The 21176-nt window shown below is 43.6% G+C and overlaps 1 protein-coding gene across 5 annotated transcripts in view; it reads left to right on the top strand.

The window, feature by feature from the left end:
- Nucleotides 1–21176, top strand: part of LOC147711306 (microsomal triglyceride transfer protein-like) — a 370310-nt gene that overhangs the window by 281376 nt on the left and 67758 nt on the right. For all 5 annotated transcript variants that reach the window (XM_086922044.1, XM_086922041.1, XM_086922045.1 and 2 more), the window contains 2 exons: nucleotides 4872–4993; nucleotides 14659–14895. In XM_086922044.1, coding sequence (XP_086778170.1) covers nucleotides 4872–4993; nucleotides 14659–14895 — 359 coding nt within the window. The remainder of the gene's footprint in view (nucleotides 1–4871; nucleotides 4994–14658; nucleotides 14896–21176) is intronic.

The following is a 21176-nucleotide window of genomic DNA, read 5'->3' as shown; positions in this document are numbered from 1 at the left end:
TAATTTATCAAAAACTACTGAACAGATTTATACCAAACCCCAAAAAGCAAACTCTGCGGACCAAGATCTAGCTTCCTGACAAATTTGGTGTCATTCCATTTAGCATTTTTTGCTGTAGCCCTGCTTAAAGAAGTCTGTGGAAAATGCATGGGGATTTGGTGTTTTGGGACTCCTTTTTTTTCTCGGTCCCCGCATAATGCTTATACAGCCGCCTGAAAATGTGTGCACTTTGCTTTCAGGACTGATTAGCCAGTGCTTAGTTTTAAATATTCTCCTTTTATAGTTCCTCTTTCTGATGGAGAGTTCTCATTGCAGATTCCTCACCAATTGAATATGTACCTAGACGTCAGACTTGATGGGAAACATTTGAACAGTATCTCTGCACACCGGTAGATGGCTCTGTGTGGTTCCTGCAATGACTACATGCCTCTCTGGAAATGACATGCAAAGCCAAGATAGAGCCACTCCAGCGCACTGTCAGTTTCTTTCATTCCGAACCATCAGGCGCAGATCCAGAGCTTCCTATTGTTTCTTTGAGACTAATTTACCTCAAAATTCTAAATGAAACCTGTGTGTGTAAAAAAAATGTCACTACCAAAGACAACAGAGTTTAAACCTTGTAGGTACTGTCTCAAGCAAAGCTTTGTGACAGATCCCTATCAGCTTTGCCTGCGGTTGGTTTATGACTCTTGGGCCTGCAGTGATTCTGCGTCTATGAATCCACTGGCCATTCAGGACAGCGAGGTGAAACTCTGTCGTCAGTCATCAGAAGGCTCTATGTCCAGAACGGTCCAGTCTTTAGGTCGATGGCAACTCCATTCCTGGTTTAGAAGTTGGAGAAATTGCAAAGAAATCCAAACAGGTCTCAGCCCCTTCCTGCCACTCCTGCTATCCTGAGAAGGTGCAATGGCATCGTCAATTCTCTTGATCTTGCTCCTGAAGTCAGTCAGTGTTGAAACAATCCTGCAACTTTTCCCAGCACAACCCTATTTTCTGGGGCTCTCTGTGGCAAGGAAGCAGATGCAGGAGTTCTGTGAGACCAGGCTCCTACTCTTCAAATCCCTTCTGATGCCCTCTAATGCGTCTACAGGCCCAACGGAGCCGAGATGTCCTCCATCTGGCATTCTATTGACAAGTTCGGCCTCAGTGCCAGTTGGACCCTGTGATGCCCCACTGGGCCCCTACCGGCACCTTTGCAGATTCTGCCTCCACTTTCGACGTTGGCCCCTGGAACATCAACGCCGATTCCATCGGCGCCCGACGATGAGGCACTACCCGTTGTGCTCTTCAACTCTTAGTTGGTGCCATCCTGACCTCGAACGGGGCAGGTCTTAGTGTTCATTGAGCTTCAGCCCTTGCCTGCTTCACCTGAGCCTCCCAGCATCCGAGTTCTGTGGGAAAGATCTCAGACGCTGCATTCCTTATTCAGAACAGGCTCTGACAAACTAGTATGATCACCTCCAGGACGCCAGTGGCACAGACAACTCTTCAAATATTGGCTTACTCTCACCTCCATGCCATGTTGCTAAGAAAGTACCTCCTTTGCAATGATAATGCGGAGGGCGGCCAAGGTTCTCGATCACCAGCTATCCATCTTGGAGGTGAAAACTAATGTGCTAACTGAAGTTCTCCAAAAAGGGCAAACCAATACTGAGCCCTTGTTGCCTTTGAATGAGACATTCACTGACACTCTTTTAGGCCCTTGGCCAAGCCTGGCTCTAGTCCTCATGTGAATCGCCAGATTATGATGTGCCATTACCCTGCTTTTGGCGACCCTGCTTTTCTGACTCCGCATCTTTACCCTAGAAGCTTGGTGGTCCAAGCTTCCACCGGCAGGACAAACCCAAATGCCTTTCGAACTACTCCTCCAGATATGAATTCTAAGAGGGCAGAGACCTTTGAGAAAATGTTATTTTCTTCCACAAGTTTGGCTCTCGATCAATTTCAGCTGCTTTTTAGGTCGCTTTTCTCATGCTCTCTGCAACTCTTTGGCTCAGGTTCCCGTCAGAAATCCACAAAGACCTTTGTCCCATACTGACCCAAACAATTCAAAATGGCCATGATGCTGGGAAATTCACTATCCAATGTGGCATTGATACCACAGATTCCCTTGGACGAGCCATTTGCAATAGTGTTGGTTTTCGTCAGCACACCTGGTTGCATTCTATGGGTTTCACCAGCGATGTGCTGTCATCCCTTATAGACATGCTTTTTGATAGGACTCTGCTTTTTGGGAACAAAGAAAACTCTGCTGTGGAGTGTTTCAAAGAAAACGGGGTCACAGAACGAACTTTGGGGTTGCCTTTCCCAGCAAGCCAAATGCATCAGCCTTTTCGAATTTTCCATGGCTCTGGCAAGGGCATTCCATAAAGACAATTACTTCGGCCTTAGCAGGGTTCCCAGCCCTTTTGTGGTTGAGGCCTTGGCACCAACTGATCCCACAGTCAGGGAGAGCAGGCCGCTCACTCTACCACCTATCACAGACCCATCTGCCAAACCCCTTTAGTGTGCCCTTATTGGAGCAAGTTACCTGGTTGAAGGCAAGATAAAACGAGTTTTTTTACCTATAAGACAGGCCATAACATCAGACATCTGGGTCCTGTAAACTGAATAGGATGTGTATGCCCTACACTTCCTGGCTACTCAGCAGCACTTTCCACCATCCCTTGAATGACTGACGGAGTACCATAAGTCCTTCCTACTGCAGGAAATGCTAGTCCTTTTGGCCAAAGGGTCTATTGAGAGGGTGCCTGCATCGGGAGTGGGTTGTGGTTGTTACTCCCACTTGTTCCTGGTGCCAAATAAGTGCAGAGATTCTTACGGGTTACAGAGCCAGTTAACACAAATGTGTCTGACATCATTTACTTATTGACTTAGAATTAGTATTTGTCCCAATGGGGTTTGTAGATAAAGCAACAGAAATCAGTTAGACATGCCAAGAAAAATGAGAATCAGTGGTTGCAGGTAAAATATATGTCGACTACGAAGGACGCTACGCCATGGAGCCGGCCAAAACCTGCTTTTAAATGCATTATGGATTGAAAACGCTGACTCAGGACTGAGTATCCGGTGCAAGAGCATTTTATTGCAACTGTCTTGGATATAAAAGACAGAGAACGCTTGTAAGGCAATCTAACATCAAGTTGGATGCCATTGGGGAGAGACTTAAGTACTTGACAAAGATTAAAAACAACTATATTTTCTGCCCTGAAGAAGTCTGTGAAGGACGAAACGCGTAGGCTATGTCTACAGTCTTTTATTTGAAGAATAAATTAAAGAAGTAAAGAATTTACTGCAAACAACTCCACTGAATTGTTATCGTCGATTTGGAATAAGCATTGTACATAATTGTCATTACTGATTAAATATTAGGATATAATTGGAAATAGTGTGCTGGACCATTGTGTCCTGTATTTTGAGAGTAAGACAATTATTGCCTTAGGAGATTTAGGGGCTTTGGAATCTCCGGTCCGTGACACCTAAAATCGATACGAAGTAGCACTAAGGATAGTTGCAATTGTGCTTGACATCGTTCTTCTCTGCAAAGGTAAAATATATGTATCGCTGTTGTTAGAGTTTGTTTTGATTTTCAAAATTACATAGCTGCACCTTGTTTTTCCATGTTTCCTGTGTTTTTAAAAACTAAATATAGGTTGAACAAAAATGTTGCTTAAAATTTTATATGGAGAGATGGGAACAGAAAACTCATTAGGCATGGCTTGACTTTTGCCAAAGAAAGTGACTACAGGAAAAATACATGGATTGCTTAAGAACACAGTGATTAGCAGGTGGTCAGAAAAGGATTGTGTGGTCGACATCCAATATTTTAGTGGAATTATTGGAACGAATAAAAAACAGCATGTAAATGGAGGGGATGTGGTGGAGCAGGGTTCCTCCGGGAGGATAAATGTGAAATGGGTGGTTTCCTTGGAAAGCGATGTTGTGAACAGCAACAATACCTCAATGCCACTATTGGAAGAAGAAACGTATGAGCACTGGAGAATGAGCAGTTTAGGGAGTGTATAATTCTGCTAGATACAAAATTTAGGGAAAAAGGACAGCTGGAAGATCAACCTGGATGGGGATAGCTGTGCAGAGATCAGTGCTGTGTTTATGAATAAGTACGTCAAGATAAAGTTGGAGTGTGATGTAGTCCTTAATGAGTCACTACAGGAACAGGTCCAGTAATATTTATAATGGAGAAACCATGTTTTCTTCAAGAACACAAAACAATTTACTTTATGCTTTACCTTCTCTACCTTTCATATGCTAGCACATGCCTCCAAAGGCATGCCCAAACGTACATTTCTGCACCTCTGTCTTTGAATACTTTAGCAGATAAAACCCAGACCTACTGGCTTTGCCAATACTTGTTTGCAGTCATTTTAAGGAGATATTGCTGTGGTGTGCTAGAGCTCACGTCATGAGTAACAGACAAATATACCAAGAGGGGTATTGGGTCAGCCCGCTTACCTATTGATTCTATTGGTTCTTTTCTTGTTGAAATTGGCATTCTCGTTTGAGTTAGCCTAAAGGAATATTTCCTCTTAATCGTTATGATGCTGTCTGACTCAGTGTTGAGTGTGTCGATCCCCTTCTTATGGAGTGCTTTCCTTGCAGTGCATGAGGCATTCTGTTCTCAGGAACAGCAAAGTCTGGTAGGTACTATAACTCTATCTATTTGAAATCTGAAGCCGTCTTGCAAAGTAGGCTTCCATCACTCGAAGCCGTAAAATTTAAATGTGCGTAAAATGGTCAATAAAATGGTCAATTAGCATGAAAGTTGAGAAATAATGTAGATGTACTACCTGGTTGAAAGATTGCTGTGTATGCCTGGCTTTGATTGTACTCTTCTTTGCATTTTCTTTCAGCCTCAGATGACATGGTGAGCACCTACAGTCTAGAGCTGCTCTACACCGAGAGCGGGCTCCTGAGGCGCAGCCTCTCCGACTTCTCGATTCTCAGCCACGACAACCCCCTCCGAGCCGCACAGGTCTGTTTCTTGTCTGTTTTTTGGGTGGGAATTGTTTTCAATGTAAGTAAATAGAGCGGGAGTGATAGTGTTCACAATTTTCAGATTGTTTCAAGAGAGTGAATAGGGTAAATGTGCGACTATTGGAAGCTCATTGCAACAATACTGTCAGCCAGTTACCAAACAATCTAATTAGTATTTCAACCCGCAGAGATAAAAAATGTAGTTATTTTTATTTTTTATAAACTTCTTTATTACTTTTTTCCAAAGGTATTGTCCATGTTCATATACAATTACATATATCGTAGACAATAGTTGACACAATGAACATTCCAATAATAAACGCAAGAATTTTGATATATACTTTCCCTTGAAGATGCTTTCCATTCCGACATTTTTTCCAAACTTTAACTAGGCAATCCCCAAAACCCTTCAAACCCCCCACCCCACCCCACCCCACCCCACCCTTACCGGGTCTAACCAACTCGAGGTCCATTTATCTTAAGATCAGCCTTGGGTCTCCTCATGCCTCCCCTCCTGACTGTGGGTCACCACCCTAGTGGAATGTTCCTCATCTAGTGATGCCTGTGTGGAATTTGGTGAATTTGGTCAAGACTGATTTGCATATGGCCATGTCTGAACTGGGGTGGCTTGGTGAGCAAAATAGCGATGGATTAAACCCAGATCTGTGACTGGGGTGAATGTTTTGCCACTGTGCAACATTCCGTGCATCATCTTGTGTGTTTTACTGGTCACCCTATGTGGGAAGGGTATGCCCAGACGTGGGTCCCGTGCTCACTAGGCCACTGGAGTCAAGCTATCCTGGCTGATGAAGGAGGATAGCCAGAAACCGGTCCTAGGTTGCTTGATTCCGGACCACAGAAGACATGGCTTGGCAGTTCGGTCTGGGCTGTTCCCATGAGGCACAGGCTCAAGACTGATTTGCATATGGCCATGTCTGAACTGGGGTGGCTTGGTTAGCAAAATAACGATGGATTAAACACAGATCTGTGACTGGGGGTGAATTTTTTGCCACTGTGCAACATTCCGTCCATTATCTTGAGTGTTTTCCTGTGTGGAATTTGGAGCATGTCCCTCTATCTCCTGGATCATCATCCCCCACACCAGCAGCACCTCAGGTAGTTTGTCGTCTCTTCTAGTGCTACGCATATGCCCCTCCTCGGCCAGTTCCCACTCTCTGAAGTCTGTTTTCCAGTTTGCCAGCAGCGGCCCTCGCTGGGTTAATCAGTGAATCGATATGCGCCGCCTAGCTGTTATAAGCCCCAAAACCAGGAACCGCTTGCTTGTCTTGCGTTTAGGGTCACAGGTAATTAAACCGAGGAGACAAGTGCGCATATCCACGGAAATCGTCCACCCTGTTATTCTCTTCAGGTCCTCTAGGACCGCCGCCCAGTATGTCTGAATCGTTGGACAAGTCCATACCATATGTGGAATATCCACCTGAACACAGCGACATCTGGGGCATTTTGGATCTTTAGAACCAATAACAAAATGTAGTTCTGCCTTCCCATGCAGATTTTTTCAAGGCTTCCTCTTTTTATATTGCTCGTCTTGGGCGCTCTCAAGACATTGCTTTTTTATTTAGCACTCACTTGACGTACCAACCAAGCCTTCAAATAAGACGTTGTGCTGGTGTCAGGCCTCTGGAGTTTAAAGCACCATGTCTGAATGTTACAAATAATTGCACACCTTTCATTTACTTAAATATTTAGGCATTTACATTATAGGACTACTTTCAGATCTTTTTTTCCAGATCCCTGGATTAATCAGGCAAGAGTGAAGACACAAGACTGTATCATCAGACCCCATGATACTTAATAATTTGGGCATTTATTTGCAAAGGTAAAATTAAGTTCCCACCCAAAAAAATGTACATTAAAAACCTCATACTAAGAATACCCTGTTCACTGCTTGTAGCTGTAAAACAGGGGACTCATCCCTCCTGATTGAAAAATGTGGCACAATTCCTTCCCCAACTATCTCTAAGTGTGAATGCCCAAGGAGAGGCAATGTATGCTCTTATATTTATGTTGAATAAGGGATATTCTGAGGCATAATTTTAACCTTTTGAATATTCCCTAGGAGTCTGTGTTTGCACAGACAAAATGTCACCCTCTTAAACCACAGGGTTCCTACCTTGCAGTAACTGTGGGAAGCAAATGTCTGGACTGATCCCCACCAGATTTATCTTTAGTTCTAACGGTCAGACTACGACTCCAAGACCTGCACAATTTCTCCCATGATGAATGAAGACCACCCGCGACCATGGGCAAAGCTCTACTTTTCCAAGCAAGGGAAGACTCCACGCCCGGACTGGTTGAGGTTGAATCAAAGGTCACGTTTCCACTGCTAAAGTCTCTCCTGCAGCAGATTTTCATCATGGTAGAAGTACTTGAGTAAGTAAAAAAAAAAAAGCTGGACTCTTCCCCTTCCTGCCACTCCTGAAACCCTGAGAAGGCGTCAAGGGGTAAACATGCATCTGACTAAGTCTCCCAAACTCGATCTCGCTCTGAGTCGATTCAGACTCTCAACCTGGGGTAACCAGAGTTTCCATCTCCCTCGATGGCCTTGCAGTATATCCATGAGTTCAGCAAAACTATTCTTCGTCTTTTCGGCTGGCTGCTGGCTCCCTCTGATGCGCCTCAAGGCTCTTATGAACCATAAGAACCTCCAACTAGAACTCCACTAGGGGTTCTTCTCACACCACCTCTCCAGAGCATTGATACTGGAAGTCAAAGTGTAAAACACTAAACCTCTTTGTCTCCGACCTGACTATGCTTCCATTTCGACCAAGGCTGTGCTGTGATCCCACTTGGCCAAGCCTTCAGGCAACCATCAGACTCTGACACCTTGCACTTGCCTCAAAGAAGGGCACAGTTACTCCACAATCTTTTTGGCACATACACAGATAATCACTATTATGATGATAGGAAGGAATCTGCTCAACCATACACTGAGGACAACTGGTATGATGAGCTTCACGATGCAAGTGAACTCGATACTTCTGCGGACTCTGGTTTAGTCTCTCCTCCAGGGCTGCCTATGGAAGAAAGCCCCCCTTTTGCAGTGTTGATGCGAAGAGTGGCTGAAGTTCTTCACCTTAAATTGCCTACTATGGAGATCATAACCAATATTCTTACAGAGTCCCACACTTACACATCCCAATTGGGGTGGTTGTAATGCAGAAAAATTCAATATGCACTGTGGGTTGGATGCTACTGATTGCTTTGGTTGGGGAGTTGACACCAGCGAGACACTTAGGAGGCATGCCTGGATGAGGTCTTCCTGCTTTTCTGGGGATGTCAAATCTTCCCTATTGGACATGTCCTTCAATGGCTGTCACGTCTTTGGTGAGAAGGCAGACTCGGCCCTCGAGCATTTTAAAGACATCATGTACACAGTGCACTCCTTTGGCCTGTCTGCACCAATGCGTCAGTTTTGCAAGCAGTTTCACTCCCTCTTTTCAGTACCACCAGTCTATGCAAGCAAGCCCAGCTGACTCAACAGCCTTTTCACGGTTGAGGCTGGGGTACCCACAGACATATGAATGGGCATCAATCAACTCAATCCCCTGCCACCCCAACTGCAACAGCCACAAAACATCTTTAGTGTGCCCTTCCAGTTGGACATCCAGCCTGCATTTTCTTCCAGGGTAGCAAACAGTCTGTTCAGACAAGTGGATCCTGCTAGTTGCCCAGTGGGGTAACACACTTTCCTTTTTTTCACCCCACAACATCTCTCACCACCCTCACAGCAGCTGACAGATGGCCATCTGGATCTCTTGCAGCAGGAAATGCAGGCCCTACTGTCCAAAGGGACCATAGAGAAGGTTCTTGGCTCTGAAGAAGGAACTGGGTGGCACTCCTGTTATGTCCTTGTGCTACAGAAGGACAGAAGCCTTTGTTCTATTTTAGATCATCTCCCCCTCAACTCCTTCCTGAGGAAGGACAAATTCAAGATGCTCACTCTAACCCTAGTCTTTCCTACCCTTGACACTGGATGTTAAAGTTGTACATTCTGGACGCTTATTTCTTCATCCTCTTCCTTCAGGCAGTTGCTATCAAGGGTTCACATTGAGACAGGAGCACTTTCAGTTCACTGTCTCCGCTTTTGCCTCATTGGTCCTCCTGGGTGTTCACAAAAAAGATTGTGGTGCTTTCAGCACATCTTGGAGGTCACAGTTTTCAGTCTTCACCTACCTTAACAACCGATTGTTGAAAGTTGACTCATCCGATGTAGTCGTCACCCACTACCGGACTACGGGAGATCTCTTACCATCTTTGGGGTTCACTTTCATCATGTCAAAGTCTGACTCCTTTGTAGATGCTTCCTTTCATTGGAACTGCTCTGAAGAAGGTGTACTTTTGTGGCTTCCCCCTGGAGCAGAGAGTCCAGTAAATGTGTGCTTTGATTCAGATATTTTAGCCTCTGCCCTGGATCTGAATGAGGATACCTCTGAGGCTGTTAGGACTGATGGCCTCCTGCATCATGCTGGTCAAGCAAGCTAGGTGGCATATGCAGGTTTTTCAGTGGGTTCTGAGGTACCACTGGGCACAGCATCAGAAGGATCTCTCTGACCACACCTAGATTTCGGATGAGGCTGCTCATGACCTTCAGTAGTGGCTACTGGACTGAGATTGTATTAGCGACAGACCCCTCTTCTTACCCCACCCAGAGCTAACAGTGGTGAGCGATGCCTCACTACTATGTTGGTGAGGCCATCTGGGAGAGCTGAAGATCAAAGGCATCTGGTCTCTGGAGGAGGCTCAGCTCCACATCAGTCTCCTAGAGTTGCAGGCCATCTACTTGGCATTGAAAGTCTTCCTGTCATCAATCAAAGGGAGGGAGACTGTTGCAGGTGCCCATGGACAACACTACCACCTTGTAGTACTGCAGCAAGCAGGATAGAGGTAAGTGTAGTGCCTCCTGCGTTAGGAGGCACTGCACTTATTGAAGTGATTAGAACACCAGCGGATTTTCCTGGTAGTATACCACCTGGTGGGATCTCTAAACGCCATGCCTTGTCTCTCAAACCAACATGCACAACCAGTGCCGGCTCTACGGCAATGCCATCAGTGCCACCCCGCCTGGCGCTGACTCAAGTTGGGGGGGGGTGACCTTTTTGCAAGTGTATTATAATTTAAAAAGCACCTGCTGCCGTGTTCCGAGCCGCCAGCAAATTTCAGGCATAAATTAAAATGTCAAGATAACTCTGGTGATTAATCGTCTTCCTGGAAAGAGACGGAGGTTTGTCTAGTGGAAGTTTTGACTCATCCAAAAGTAGAGCAGCGGGTTAAAATGCCTGCTGCTAAGAACATGTACCATGAAGATAACAAATTGCATATAATGTAAATAGGTAAGTGGGTTACTGCTTCTGTAAGAGAGCTCCTTCTGACACGTAAACCAAAATCATAATATAAAAAATCGAGCTAATAACTGTCATCAAAGAGCTGCATGTAAACGGCAAAATATATGTTAGAGCTATGTGTTTTTTGTCAAGTCTTTCATTATCCTAATCTTGCCAAAAGGGTTCATTTGGATAGAAAACAATTCTTATTATTAAAGAGAACCCCTAACAATGGTGTTACATTTTAAATCCAGAATTCGTGCTTTTCCAGAATAAGGACTCTTAAACTAAATTCCCTACCAGTATCGATGACATGTTACTCCTACTCTATACCTTGTAGTCCTGTCTGATGTAACCTTTCCAATACACTGGTTTACACATATATGATTGTCTATGTGCAATGTATGTGTGATTGTAACCTTTGGTTACAAGGAGGGACGGAGCCAAGACTAAATGTTAGGGTCAGTGTTGTTTATTCACAACAGAGCAGGTATTTCGTTTAATACAAAGAAACACAAGCTCAAACAGTTATTAAAGGGGCCAGCCCAGTCCTGTAGGCGAGAGGGAAAGTCTGTTACTGGGCTACCTGCAGGACAGCTCTCGACCCGCTGACAGTGATGTAAAGTGCTTTGATGCCTTACACTGATATGAGTCGTGCTACAAAACTAAATGAATCAGAGAGACAGTGTTTATGGAAACTTGAGGGGCAATGTTAAAGAGTGGTAGTGAGGGAATCCATGGTAGAGGTGGTCATTGGGGGGGCGCCAGTAGACATTGTCGCACAGGGCGCCACCAATGTTAAAGCCTGCCTTGTACACAACATTATTTCCAGATAACTTGGTCTTCAAGATGACCCGACCTCCTATCTCCCAAAAGTGGTGACTCCTTTCTTTACAGGGCAAAGTCTCACGCTTCTGGTGTTCTTCGCTCCACCTCATCCCTTTGAGGAGGAGGAAAGACTCCATTGGCTAGAGCCTACAAGATCTCTCAGTTTTTACATCAATCTCTGTATCACAATCTGCTAGATGTTAGTAGAGAAGCAAGTCCAAGAAGGCTTATGAGCTCAGTCCACCAAAGCCAAGGCCACTACCACTGTGTTGGCATGCGTAATGCCTGTTCTGGAAATTTACAAGGCCTTTTCGTGGGCAACCCTTCATATGTTCAGAAAGCACTACTTGGACATGCAGGTTTTTCGAAAAGAAAACTTTACCCGCCCGATCTTGCAGGACTTTTTGGTCTGAGCCAGTGCAGAGACTGATCACTGGGAGGGTACGGCTTTAATAGCTACTTAAGAGGAATCCACGGTTAGAAATATGTAACAGAAGAACAAGTTACTTCCCTTCTGTAACGCTACTCTATCTAACCGCAGATTAATCCCCAACCCTCCCATCCTTGACTTTCAGTAAACTAGGCTCCTTTTTTTCATTTAAAAAGAGATTTGTACAGTGGTCAAAACCAATCTGTTAATGGGCTAGGCATCTGGGGCTGCGGACAGCCTAGAAAGCAATGGATCTTGGCGCATATGCATGTCACTTATATGCTGCTTGGTATGTCACTTCCGGAGTGGAACAATGTCAGGGCAAAGCAACACAACAGCATGTACAGGTGCTCAGGAGTGTTGTTGAAAATGTTATGGATCCAGTCTGATGACTGTGGAATATTCAAACGGTGAGTTGGATAGAACCTCCACCAGAAGGAGCGGTACCAAAGGCAAGTAACTTCCTCTTTTGATCGAGGGTCCTCCCAGTAAGGTTCAACACACTGACTAGATGTCCCTCATTACTTATTCAGTGGGGCCTAAAGGTAGGATGAATGTGTTTGAATGGGACATGGCCTGTAATTAATACGATAAGCATCAGAAGAGAACACAATGCAATTTAAAATACCAATATATGAAAAAACCAAGAGCCATGCAAACTTTACATTTATTTATTACACCTGAAAACAGGCATGGATTGGGCGTTGAAGACTGAGAGCTATGTTCACCTAAAACGTTGTTTGAAGCCTGAATATGAGTGAGCTGCCCCTCATCCATCTGCATCCTACACTTTTGCCACTCAGAATATGGCTTTGTATCCAAAGCTTCCTTAACCACATGGGTTTCCTTGACTGGGATAGAAAGGTGGAGCAAAGACTTACCGGGTCAGTTAGACCACAGAGGTCACACGTTGATTCACCTTGAAGACTTGCGCCAGCCCACCATGCAGCAGACTTGCTGGCAGCCCTATTTAGGGTTCATTGCCAGTTTCCCAGTGTAATTCTGATGAAAGTTGTTCCTCTGAAAGAGCAGAGACACTTTCATCACAAATTAGTCCTGGGTGGACCTCCATGTCTTAGTGTTCTGGTGGGCCTTCTTAATTTTTCACAAAACTGAAACACAAAAAAAACAGTGGCCCTGGAGTGAAGGGAGTCTTACCACTTGTCATGTGTGACTGAGTTATCATACCCTTCAGCATCAGCAAGGCTACCCCTAGCATACGTAAGTTTAGTACAACGGTGGGGGCTGGTCATACTCTGCATGTACTGCCATGTCCCTCAATTGATGTGGTCTCAGTGATGCACAATCTTCCCATGGGGATGACGAAGGGGAGCAGAAGGATGAACCTGGCTGCAAGGGGACATGACCGTTCACCTGCTACAGAGGCCGTTGCAGGAACCCCATGTATCATACAGTAAACTATGTAATCAGTGTTCTCCAATTGTATGGGCATCTATCTAAACTTCTTTGAAAATAATTTAGGGTTCTTGTAAATCTAGGCCCATATTTGCCAGCTGTGACAGGTCGTTGGGCATTAGGTTTGAATCCCTTTATGAAGATTTTTATTATTATTATTATTACTATTATTACTATTATTATTATTATTATTATTATTATTATTATTATTACTATTACTATTATTATTATTATTATTATTATTATTAATATTATTACTACTATTATTATACAATCCCTTACATTAGTTTACAGTGCCCGTGCTCTAGAAGACGTTAAATGTCTTAGGGAGAGCACAATAAAACTACACAATATTTCTTAAAACCACAGTGTGCATAGGAAATAAGGCCATAATTATTGCCTGATGCACATAACATGGTCTACGCACACCCACAACAAGCTATAAAAGTGTGGGCGTTACCAACTGCCTCTTTACATGTGAGCTTCATTGTCACAAACCAACCGAAAGTTAGTGTAGACAGAAAATAAATAAAATGACAGCCAGTGAGTTTTTGATTATGTTATATATTTCAGAGTGCTGCTGCGACTAACACTAGCAGTTGAACAGAAATACCACAATCGACTAAAAACCATATGACAAATTTTCAATGCTCATCTCAGCTGGGTGGCAATGCTTGATCTCTCCATTTAAAAATAATAACTTGTGTGTGTATATAGCGCTTCATAACACACGTTATGTTATGTTAAAATTATTTATACAGCGCACTTACACCAGGCGGTTACAAGGCGCTTGGAGCAGAAGGACTGCGGCAGAAAGTTGACAAGAGTTTTATTCACACTGATATTTCTAAACTCTTTAAATAACAGATGCTACTTTTGTCCATTCACCTGTCTTCGAGAGAATAAAAGGCTGAGTCTGCCCTGCCGGCATTCACACTCATGACCTGCCGATCCCCACGTTGCTCAAGCTGCAAACTTTCAGCTCATTCAGCTATCCTTCTAGTTTACTCAAATAAACATTGAAATAATGAAACATATTCAGTGCCTTGCATCCAGACGTCTTTTTTGTGCACCTCGTCTGTAAAATGTGTTACACTTCTGAATAAAAGTAGAATGTGACCAACCCACACGAGAGCCACCTCAGTATCATTTCTAATGCAACTTGGTTCCTGAACTAAGATTGAAAAGGATTGAGTCAAATTGGGTACTTATAATTTCTTAATTAGTGATCGAATTGCAACTCTTTGCTCAATTGGGTTTTTAAAAGTTAAGTCAAATTCTAACACTGTCGCGGAAGGAACCCAGTGACGTGTAATCTTGTGGAATCTTGTGATGTTAAAGTGAAGAAGAATGCATATGTCTTAAAACATTACGTCTGAACTAAACCATCAAAGCAGCACTAATCTTTTTGGCCTGAGATGAGTATTCTTGATGAGGCTAATAAGTCTGAATCCTGATGAACGTGGAAAGTGATATTTAGTGGTTTACAAGCGCTGAGAAATATATTTAAATAGAATCTGCTGTGACCCGAAGTGTAGTGCAAGAGTCTCCTCTGGACATGGCCATGAGCTTTGGAGCACATTGCGCCTTGTGCTGCACAGTAGGCATTGGTTTCCTGCTAATCCTGCGCCATTTCTATTTTAGGTATCGATTGAAGCAAGTGGTCTTGAATCACTCTTGGGAGGAGGAGGAGCTGAAGAAGAAGAAGGAAGCGAGGGAGAAGAAGTAATGGCTGGAATGTCGGCCATTTTATTTGATGTCCAGTTACGCCCAATTGTTTTCTTCAAAGGATACATGGACTTAGTATCAAAGATCTTCGCAAATAGTGGAGAACCCACCAGCATCGTTGAGGGCAATGTCTTGTTGGTTGACCATCTGCAGGTGAGGCACAGCCAGTTGCAGGATAGTATTAACTTGGTTTTTCTGTCAGGAATGCAGCTTAAACTTTGCTTGAGTTTAAACTTAGTGAACATCTAATATTGTGATATGGAATGAGCAGTGCAAACAAAGAGAACTTTACATTTAAGGAGGCCAATTTGAAAAGGTTACATAGCAAGTAATTTAAACAGTTGTTTAAGTGTAATCATGAACGGATTTTGGAGTGGAAACAGAATATGTCGACTTCGCCTGTTGTCTGCATAACAGATACATTAATGCAGAAATATTTTCAAACTTCAAATGTCCACAGATCTTGGATAAACAAAGAAAAATAGTTGAAAGTGCTTAAACTGAATTTGAAAAGCTGGACAGATGATATTGTGTGTTATCCTATGGACTTATGGTTAGGAACAGTAAGAGTTCTATCATTAAAAACATGATTGGCCTGAAAATTGTCATGTCCTTGAAAGTTCAGGGCTTTTTGTGTCCTTGGAACCAAGGTGAGTGGTGTCTTGGACCTCACAAGCTTTACATCTGAAAAGAGTGCATCCAGGGCTGCTCCCCAATTGCATGAACTGCCTAGAAACCTACTGAAACTAGACCTGGGGTAGTGATGCCCGCACACAGAAGAGAGGACAACGCAGTTTTTTCATTATAGTGTACAATTACACTGATGCAGCCTGTTAAACGTTTTCTTTTATCCATGTAGTTGGAGGGATAACTAACATGATAATGCTGGTGTTCCAATCATCCAGGACTCTGGGTAACTGGCCCAAAATGGCCATTCCCTTCAATTTCCAAATTGATAGAACGAGAAGCCGAAACTCCTTCAAAGAAAGAAGTGTAGGGATGAGTCTAGGTACAGTCATCACATCCGAGTGGCAAAATAGGTGTGATTGTTCAGCCAGTGAGTTTTTAAAAAGGAAATAGCCCTTTATTATTTCAGTATATGCTTACAGATAAAGTCAAAACGGCGGTCACGTAGTAAAAGTATGGACCAGTCACAGTACACTGTACAACCAGTGATGCAGTGAAACATAGAGGCTGGTTTAGGCCTTGGCAATCTTTCCTATGTCCGCTGAGGTAGTCGAGGAAAATACGTCAGCCTCTCTGATGGACAAAGACCAGCATGTTTTGCGTTCACTGCCAACCCAGTAGCGTTCTCTGTGTGTTCACACAATCCACTGGCATGGCGGCTCCTACGTAGAAAACTGAAAGTTTGGTGCAGGACTGCTGCCTTTTAGTCATCCAAATACATACAAATTATATTTTTCAGAAAAAAAACTCCCAGAGAGGAAATTTGATTCGATAAAAATGAAAAAAAATATTAGTCCCCATACCCTGGGTGATTTTTCCCAGGGTGTTGGGGTTCTTTTTATTTCTCTGTTCTTGATTGCCAGATTTGACCTAGTAGTGATGTACAGAACAGAAAAAAGACATCAGATCACCTGTTCTAAATAAATAAGGTGGGTAGCCTAATTTTAGAGTATTTTCCGGCCCCAGAGCCAACAGGTGCACCACAATTGGAAAACTGACATTCTCTCAACTCTTTATAGAGCGGATGTAATGAGGATTCGATGGACAGGGTACTCTGTCTCGTTTGTGATAGAATACTCTGTCCACCAAACACTAACTCAGACTCACAGTGGTCCAACTAGCACCACAGGATAAAGCACTTTATACTATTTGTGATCATTAGAAAATTGGTAACACTGGAACAGATCTCAAAAAGAAAATAATACCCTTAGTATAAAGATGCAATATCTTAAACAGTATTTACACACATGTGACGTTCACAATTACACTGCTGTCATGGACAAGTCACTGTAAAATGGAGGACTGCTTATCTCCCACCAAAACTGTGCTACTTTACGAATTCACACACCTTACTTTTCGAGATTCTGTTGCTCTCAAGCACACCGAAACGAGGCTAAAACAAGGAGAAACACAGTGGCAATCGAAATACAGTGTAACAGTAATTGCATGTGAAAGGAGAAATGTCTCAAGTTGAGGAATGTGATTTGTGAGTTTTGGACAGATAAGCCTCTCTCACTGTTTGAGTTAAGAGGCTGGTGGTCCCTTGAGTTTGGATAACTCATAACCTGTGCGCCCTACAGACTCATGGTCAACAGATACTGAGGGGTGGAGGGTACCTTGTACACGGAGGAGGCAAAGGGCTACTCAGGTGAACAGAGTTTCCAGCCTCTGAAGCAAAGCAGGAGCAGATGATATATAAGGACAATCCGTGGTATCACAGGGAGGCAGTGTGCTCTAAAGGATCACCACCCCATGGAGCTGCATGTCTTCAAGCAGATTATTCAGGCAGACATCTGATTTCTGGAGGGATGGAGAAACCTTTTTGGCACTGTGTCCAAAGGCCAGATATTCAACCCGCCAGTTAGCGAGTCGCATATTGCATCACATTTGCGACTCACTAATTGGGATGCACAACAGTGCCCGAGACCCGAGACACTGTTTGCTATTCCCAATGGGTTTGCAAATTGCATGCCTCATGCTTATTAATGAGGCTGTCGCAATTTGCGACCCCATTAGGAATGGCTGGCACTCCCAGGGATGGTGGCCTGCTGGGGTCAGCAGTCCTCCATGTCTGGGACTGCTTTGAAATAAACCCGTTTTTTTTTGTTTGTAAATGCAGCTCGTTTTTCTTAAAGGAAAATGGGGTGCATTTAAAAAATAAAAATGAAACTTTTCAGTTTCATTTTTAAAGGGCTGGCGGTGGTCCCTGGGACCACTGCCTGCCTTTAAAAATTATTTGTGCACGCCTTCAGAAATTGGAAGGGTCACCAGGGGACCACTTCCGGTTCGCGAGTGCTTTATCACCCTTCTGAGAAGGGTAGTAAACTATGAGTGTTTTGCGACTGCAATTGCGGTTGCAAAACATTCATACATAGCTTAAGGAGTCGTTATTAGGAAGGGACGTCCTTGGAACGCCCCTTCCTAATAGCAAGTCTCTAATCCTATTTTGCGAGTCGCAAATTGATTTGCGACTCGTAAAATACGATTATTACTTGGGCCACAGGTTTTTTGCGGGCGCAAGCGGGTCAGAAACCCATTTGCGCCCCCAGATAACCTTTGTACATCTGGCCCCATGCCTTTGCTTGTGTTGGCTATGGCTGAGGTTGGAAATTTGCATCTCACGATGCCTGAGACATACAGTTTTCCTTAGGTGGCAAGAGGCCTTAATGTCCGTTTTGTCTGAAGTACAACTAGACAATAAGTTATGGTAAAGAAGGACAGAACTGTTCCTAGGGTTTGTGGTTGCTGTGGCTGCAGTAAAACTGGTGTCTTTTAAATGCATCTTTAGAGGCACTTTTTGTGCATTTAAAGAGGCTAAGGAGGAATGTGAACAGAGACAGTGCACTGATCCAGCAAGGGCGAAGCCCAAAGCTAGCAGGTGAGCACCGCAACGTTTGAGACAGTAGTTTTTTGTCCTCTAATCTCCAAAATCAGATAATTATCAATATGCAACTGCATACACATTTCTTCTCCAGATATTCATCCACATGCATCCCCAATGCGGCAGTCTGTTCAAGTGAACAAATATCAGAGCACCTACTTCTGTCTAGGCGACTGCGTGCCTGGGTCTTATCTCCCATGCACTCATCTCCCTTGTCGGCAGCCTCTGCATGCACTGCTTTGATGTGCCTCATTGTTTCTACTTGCACACCCTGCCCTTCAACCTCTGCGGGAGCTCCGAGCACTGGGGCTGTGGACTTGTTTGGAAGCATATATAGGAAGTCTGTGGGTAATGTGAATCTGATGCAGAGTGCGTGTATCTTTCTAAGCAGGTGGAATACATGCAGTGTGTGTCTGTGCAGCGGTGAGTGTCTGTCCAAGACGGAGAGAAAGAGAAATATAAGAAAAGAGTGATGAAACTAATGTAAATAAAAAAAACAAAAATTAAATTAAACAAGAACCTCGAGGCCTCTGAATCACAGAAGGAAAGAAAGGGAAATAAAGTATTGAAAACGTGCAGAAAAGTAAACAATGTTTTGTCACATTGTAGGTAAACATTTTAGATGCTGCATGGGCTCATTTGCAGAGTTCTGTGTGATTTGCGCACCATGTGCAATATGTAGGTCACTGGTTTAGATACTTGTGGAGTAGTTGAGTGGGTTAATGTCCTAACCACAGGTTCAGATTCCAGTCTGAAGCTGAGCTCGTCATAACGGCTCCAACGCTCGCACGCGGGGCTAATTCCCCTGATGTGCTGAGCGTTCCAAAGAAACAGGTGTGGCTGTGAAGAGCTCAACTCGTCATGAGCTCACGGCCACCGTGGCTCATGACGAGCTGAGCTCGTCACGAGCACCGGGGCGCTGTGCGTGCCCCCCAGCACATCGGGGGAATTACCCCCGCGGCCAAGGGGTTAACATAGAGAGAAAGTAAGCACCAAACTGCGTGACACGCCGGGTATGGGAACACATGGAGGGAAATATTGCCTTTCAGTGAGAAATGGTATGGTCCAAAGCTCTGTTTTTAATATAAAATCGGGGCCTTCGGTGGTCATATAACTGAAAATACAAGATTTGAAAAAAATAATATTGTGTACGGGTGCTCATGGAAGACAATTTCTGTGGACTGGAATCTAGAGAATACTAAAGTGATTCTGGTATTTTACTGGCCTCTGCTGATCCTTTTCTATCACGAAAGTTAAATAGAGGCTGTTGAACAGAACAAAAAGTCCCTAAGCGGAAGCAGACAAGTCTTAGGGCTGATCCCCGGAGCCCATAAAGTACATACACATATAAGTATATACCAAAGTATATACAAGATAAGTATATACTAAAGTATATACAAGAGGTCTCGAATGCTTGACCTAAAAACAACAAGTGATGTGCTTGTGTTAGCCCATCTAACTGATTTAGGGAATAAGTTGGGGCGGGTGAATTTCTTTACACAACAAGTAGATTTAAATAGTGTTTAAAAATTTCGACATGTAGATATTTAATAAAAATTCAACATATCTTCTTGGGCTTTCATACAGGACACATGGGACAACAGAGCTGTGGCATGCTTTTTCCCAGCCAAAAGGAACAGGCAGCACCTAGCTCCACATTCCAGAAGTTGCATCAGCAGCAGACCCACCCAGGTCTAGCTCAAAGAAGTTTTTAGTGAGCTTTGTTGGAGCTTCAGCTTATACTCCGAAGTTCTGGCCTTTGGGAAGTGGGCTCCTGCCAACTGAAGTTTGTGCGATTCAGTTGGAAAATCTGGCCAGCTAGGATATTGGAAGGGAACCCCTTGCCCCTTTCTCAGAATGCCTTGTGGGCACAGTGTACATGCAGCTAGGCCAGGCCACGTTCAAACACTGCATTGTTGGGCAGTGCTTAGTTATTTACTAAATAAGTGCCAGGGCTCTCGTCAGGCAGCCACTGCAGCTTGCACCACACATTGTCCCTGCCATGCTGCCAATGATAGTAACAACACAACTTCCAACCATAACACTCCCACAAGTGTGACTATTCGGACTATTCTAGGCCCCCAAAGCTATATGATTGCCTTGTGTGGCAGGTAATAGTCATTTTAATGTATATTTAACTGATAATTGACTGTTGTTGTGGTCCTCTCTAAATTAGCCAGACAGCACCACCTTGTGGCAGACTGTCACAAGTACAGGTGTTTATTTTTTTAAATTATTATTTTAAAGAATTTTATATAGCGCTGGCTAGACCCAGAGGAATCACAGCGCTTTACAGAGTAGCAGTACAACCAAGTAACAAAACAATTACACAATGTTGCATATGGGTTCGAGCATCGGAAACCACCGGCTCAAATCAAGCACTGGCAGGTCCTGGGAACCTAGGAACAGAAAGTTAGAAGTGGGAGGTGAACAGTCCTTGTTGTAGTCAGATGCATCTAGCGTCTGACCCACAAATGCAATTTCACAACTATAAAAATTTACACAATTAGCTAATCTTAACATGAGCTATAAATTCATGTCCATATTTTACACTGTTTGTGATCATTATTGCAAACTGATTCTTGAATAGGTATGTGGTTTTGGTATTTGTTAAGCACAAACCTAGTTCTAAAGCAAAGGAAAGCTGAGCACATCATGTTTGCAAACATAATTGACCTAGAAAAGTTTGAGATGGGTATTATATCCAAATTTGTATCTATTAGATTCCTTTTGGGATACTACATGATGGGCATGGCTTTATCTGGTAACTCTCCACTCCTGGATCTCTTATTCATTTTTACCTAAAATTTAGAGCCTTTGGATTTTCTTGTGGACTTTACTCTTTGGCTTTTTGGCTAGAACTACC

Source organism: Lissotriton vulgaris, chromosome 5 (assembly GCF_964263255.1).
Source record: "Lissotriton vulgaris chromosome 5, aLisVul1.2, whole genome shotgun sequence".
Taxonomy (NCBI): Eukaryota; Metazoa; Chordata; class Amphibia; order Caudata; family Salamandridae; genus Lissotriton; species Lissotriton vulgaris.
The sequence above is the reverse complement of the archived record's forward strand: the minus strand, read 5'-3'. Positions and strand labels throughout refer to the sequence as shown.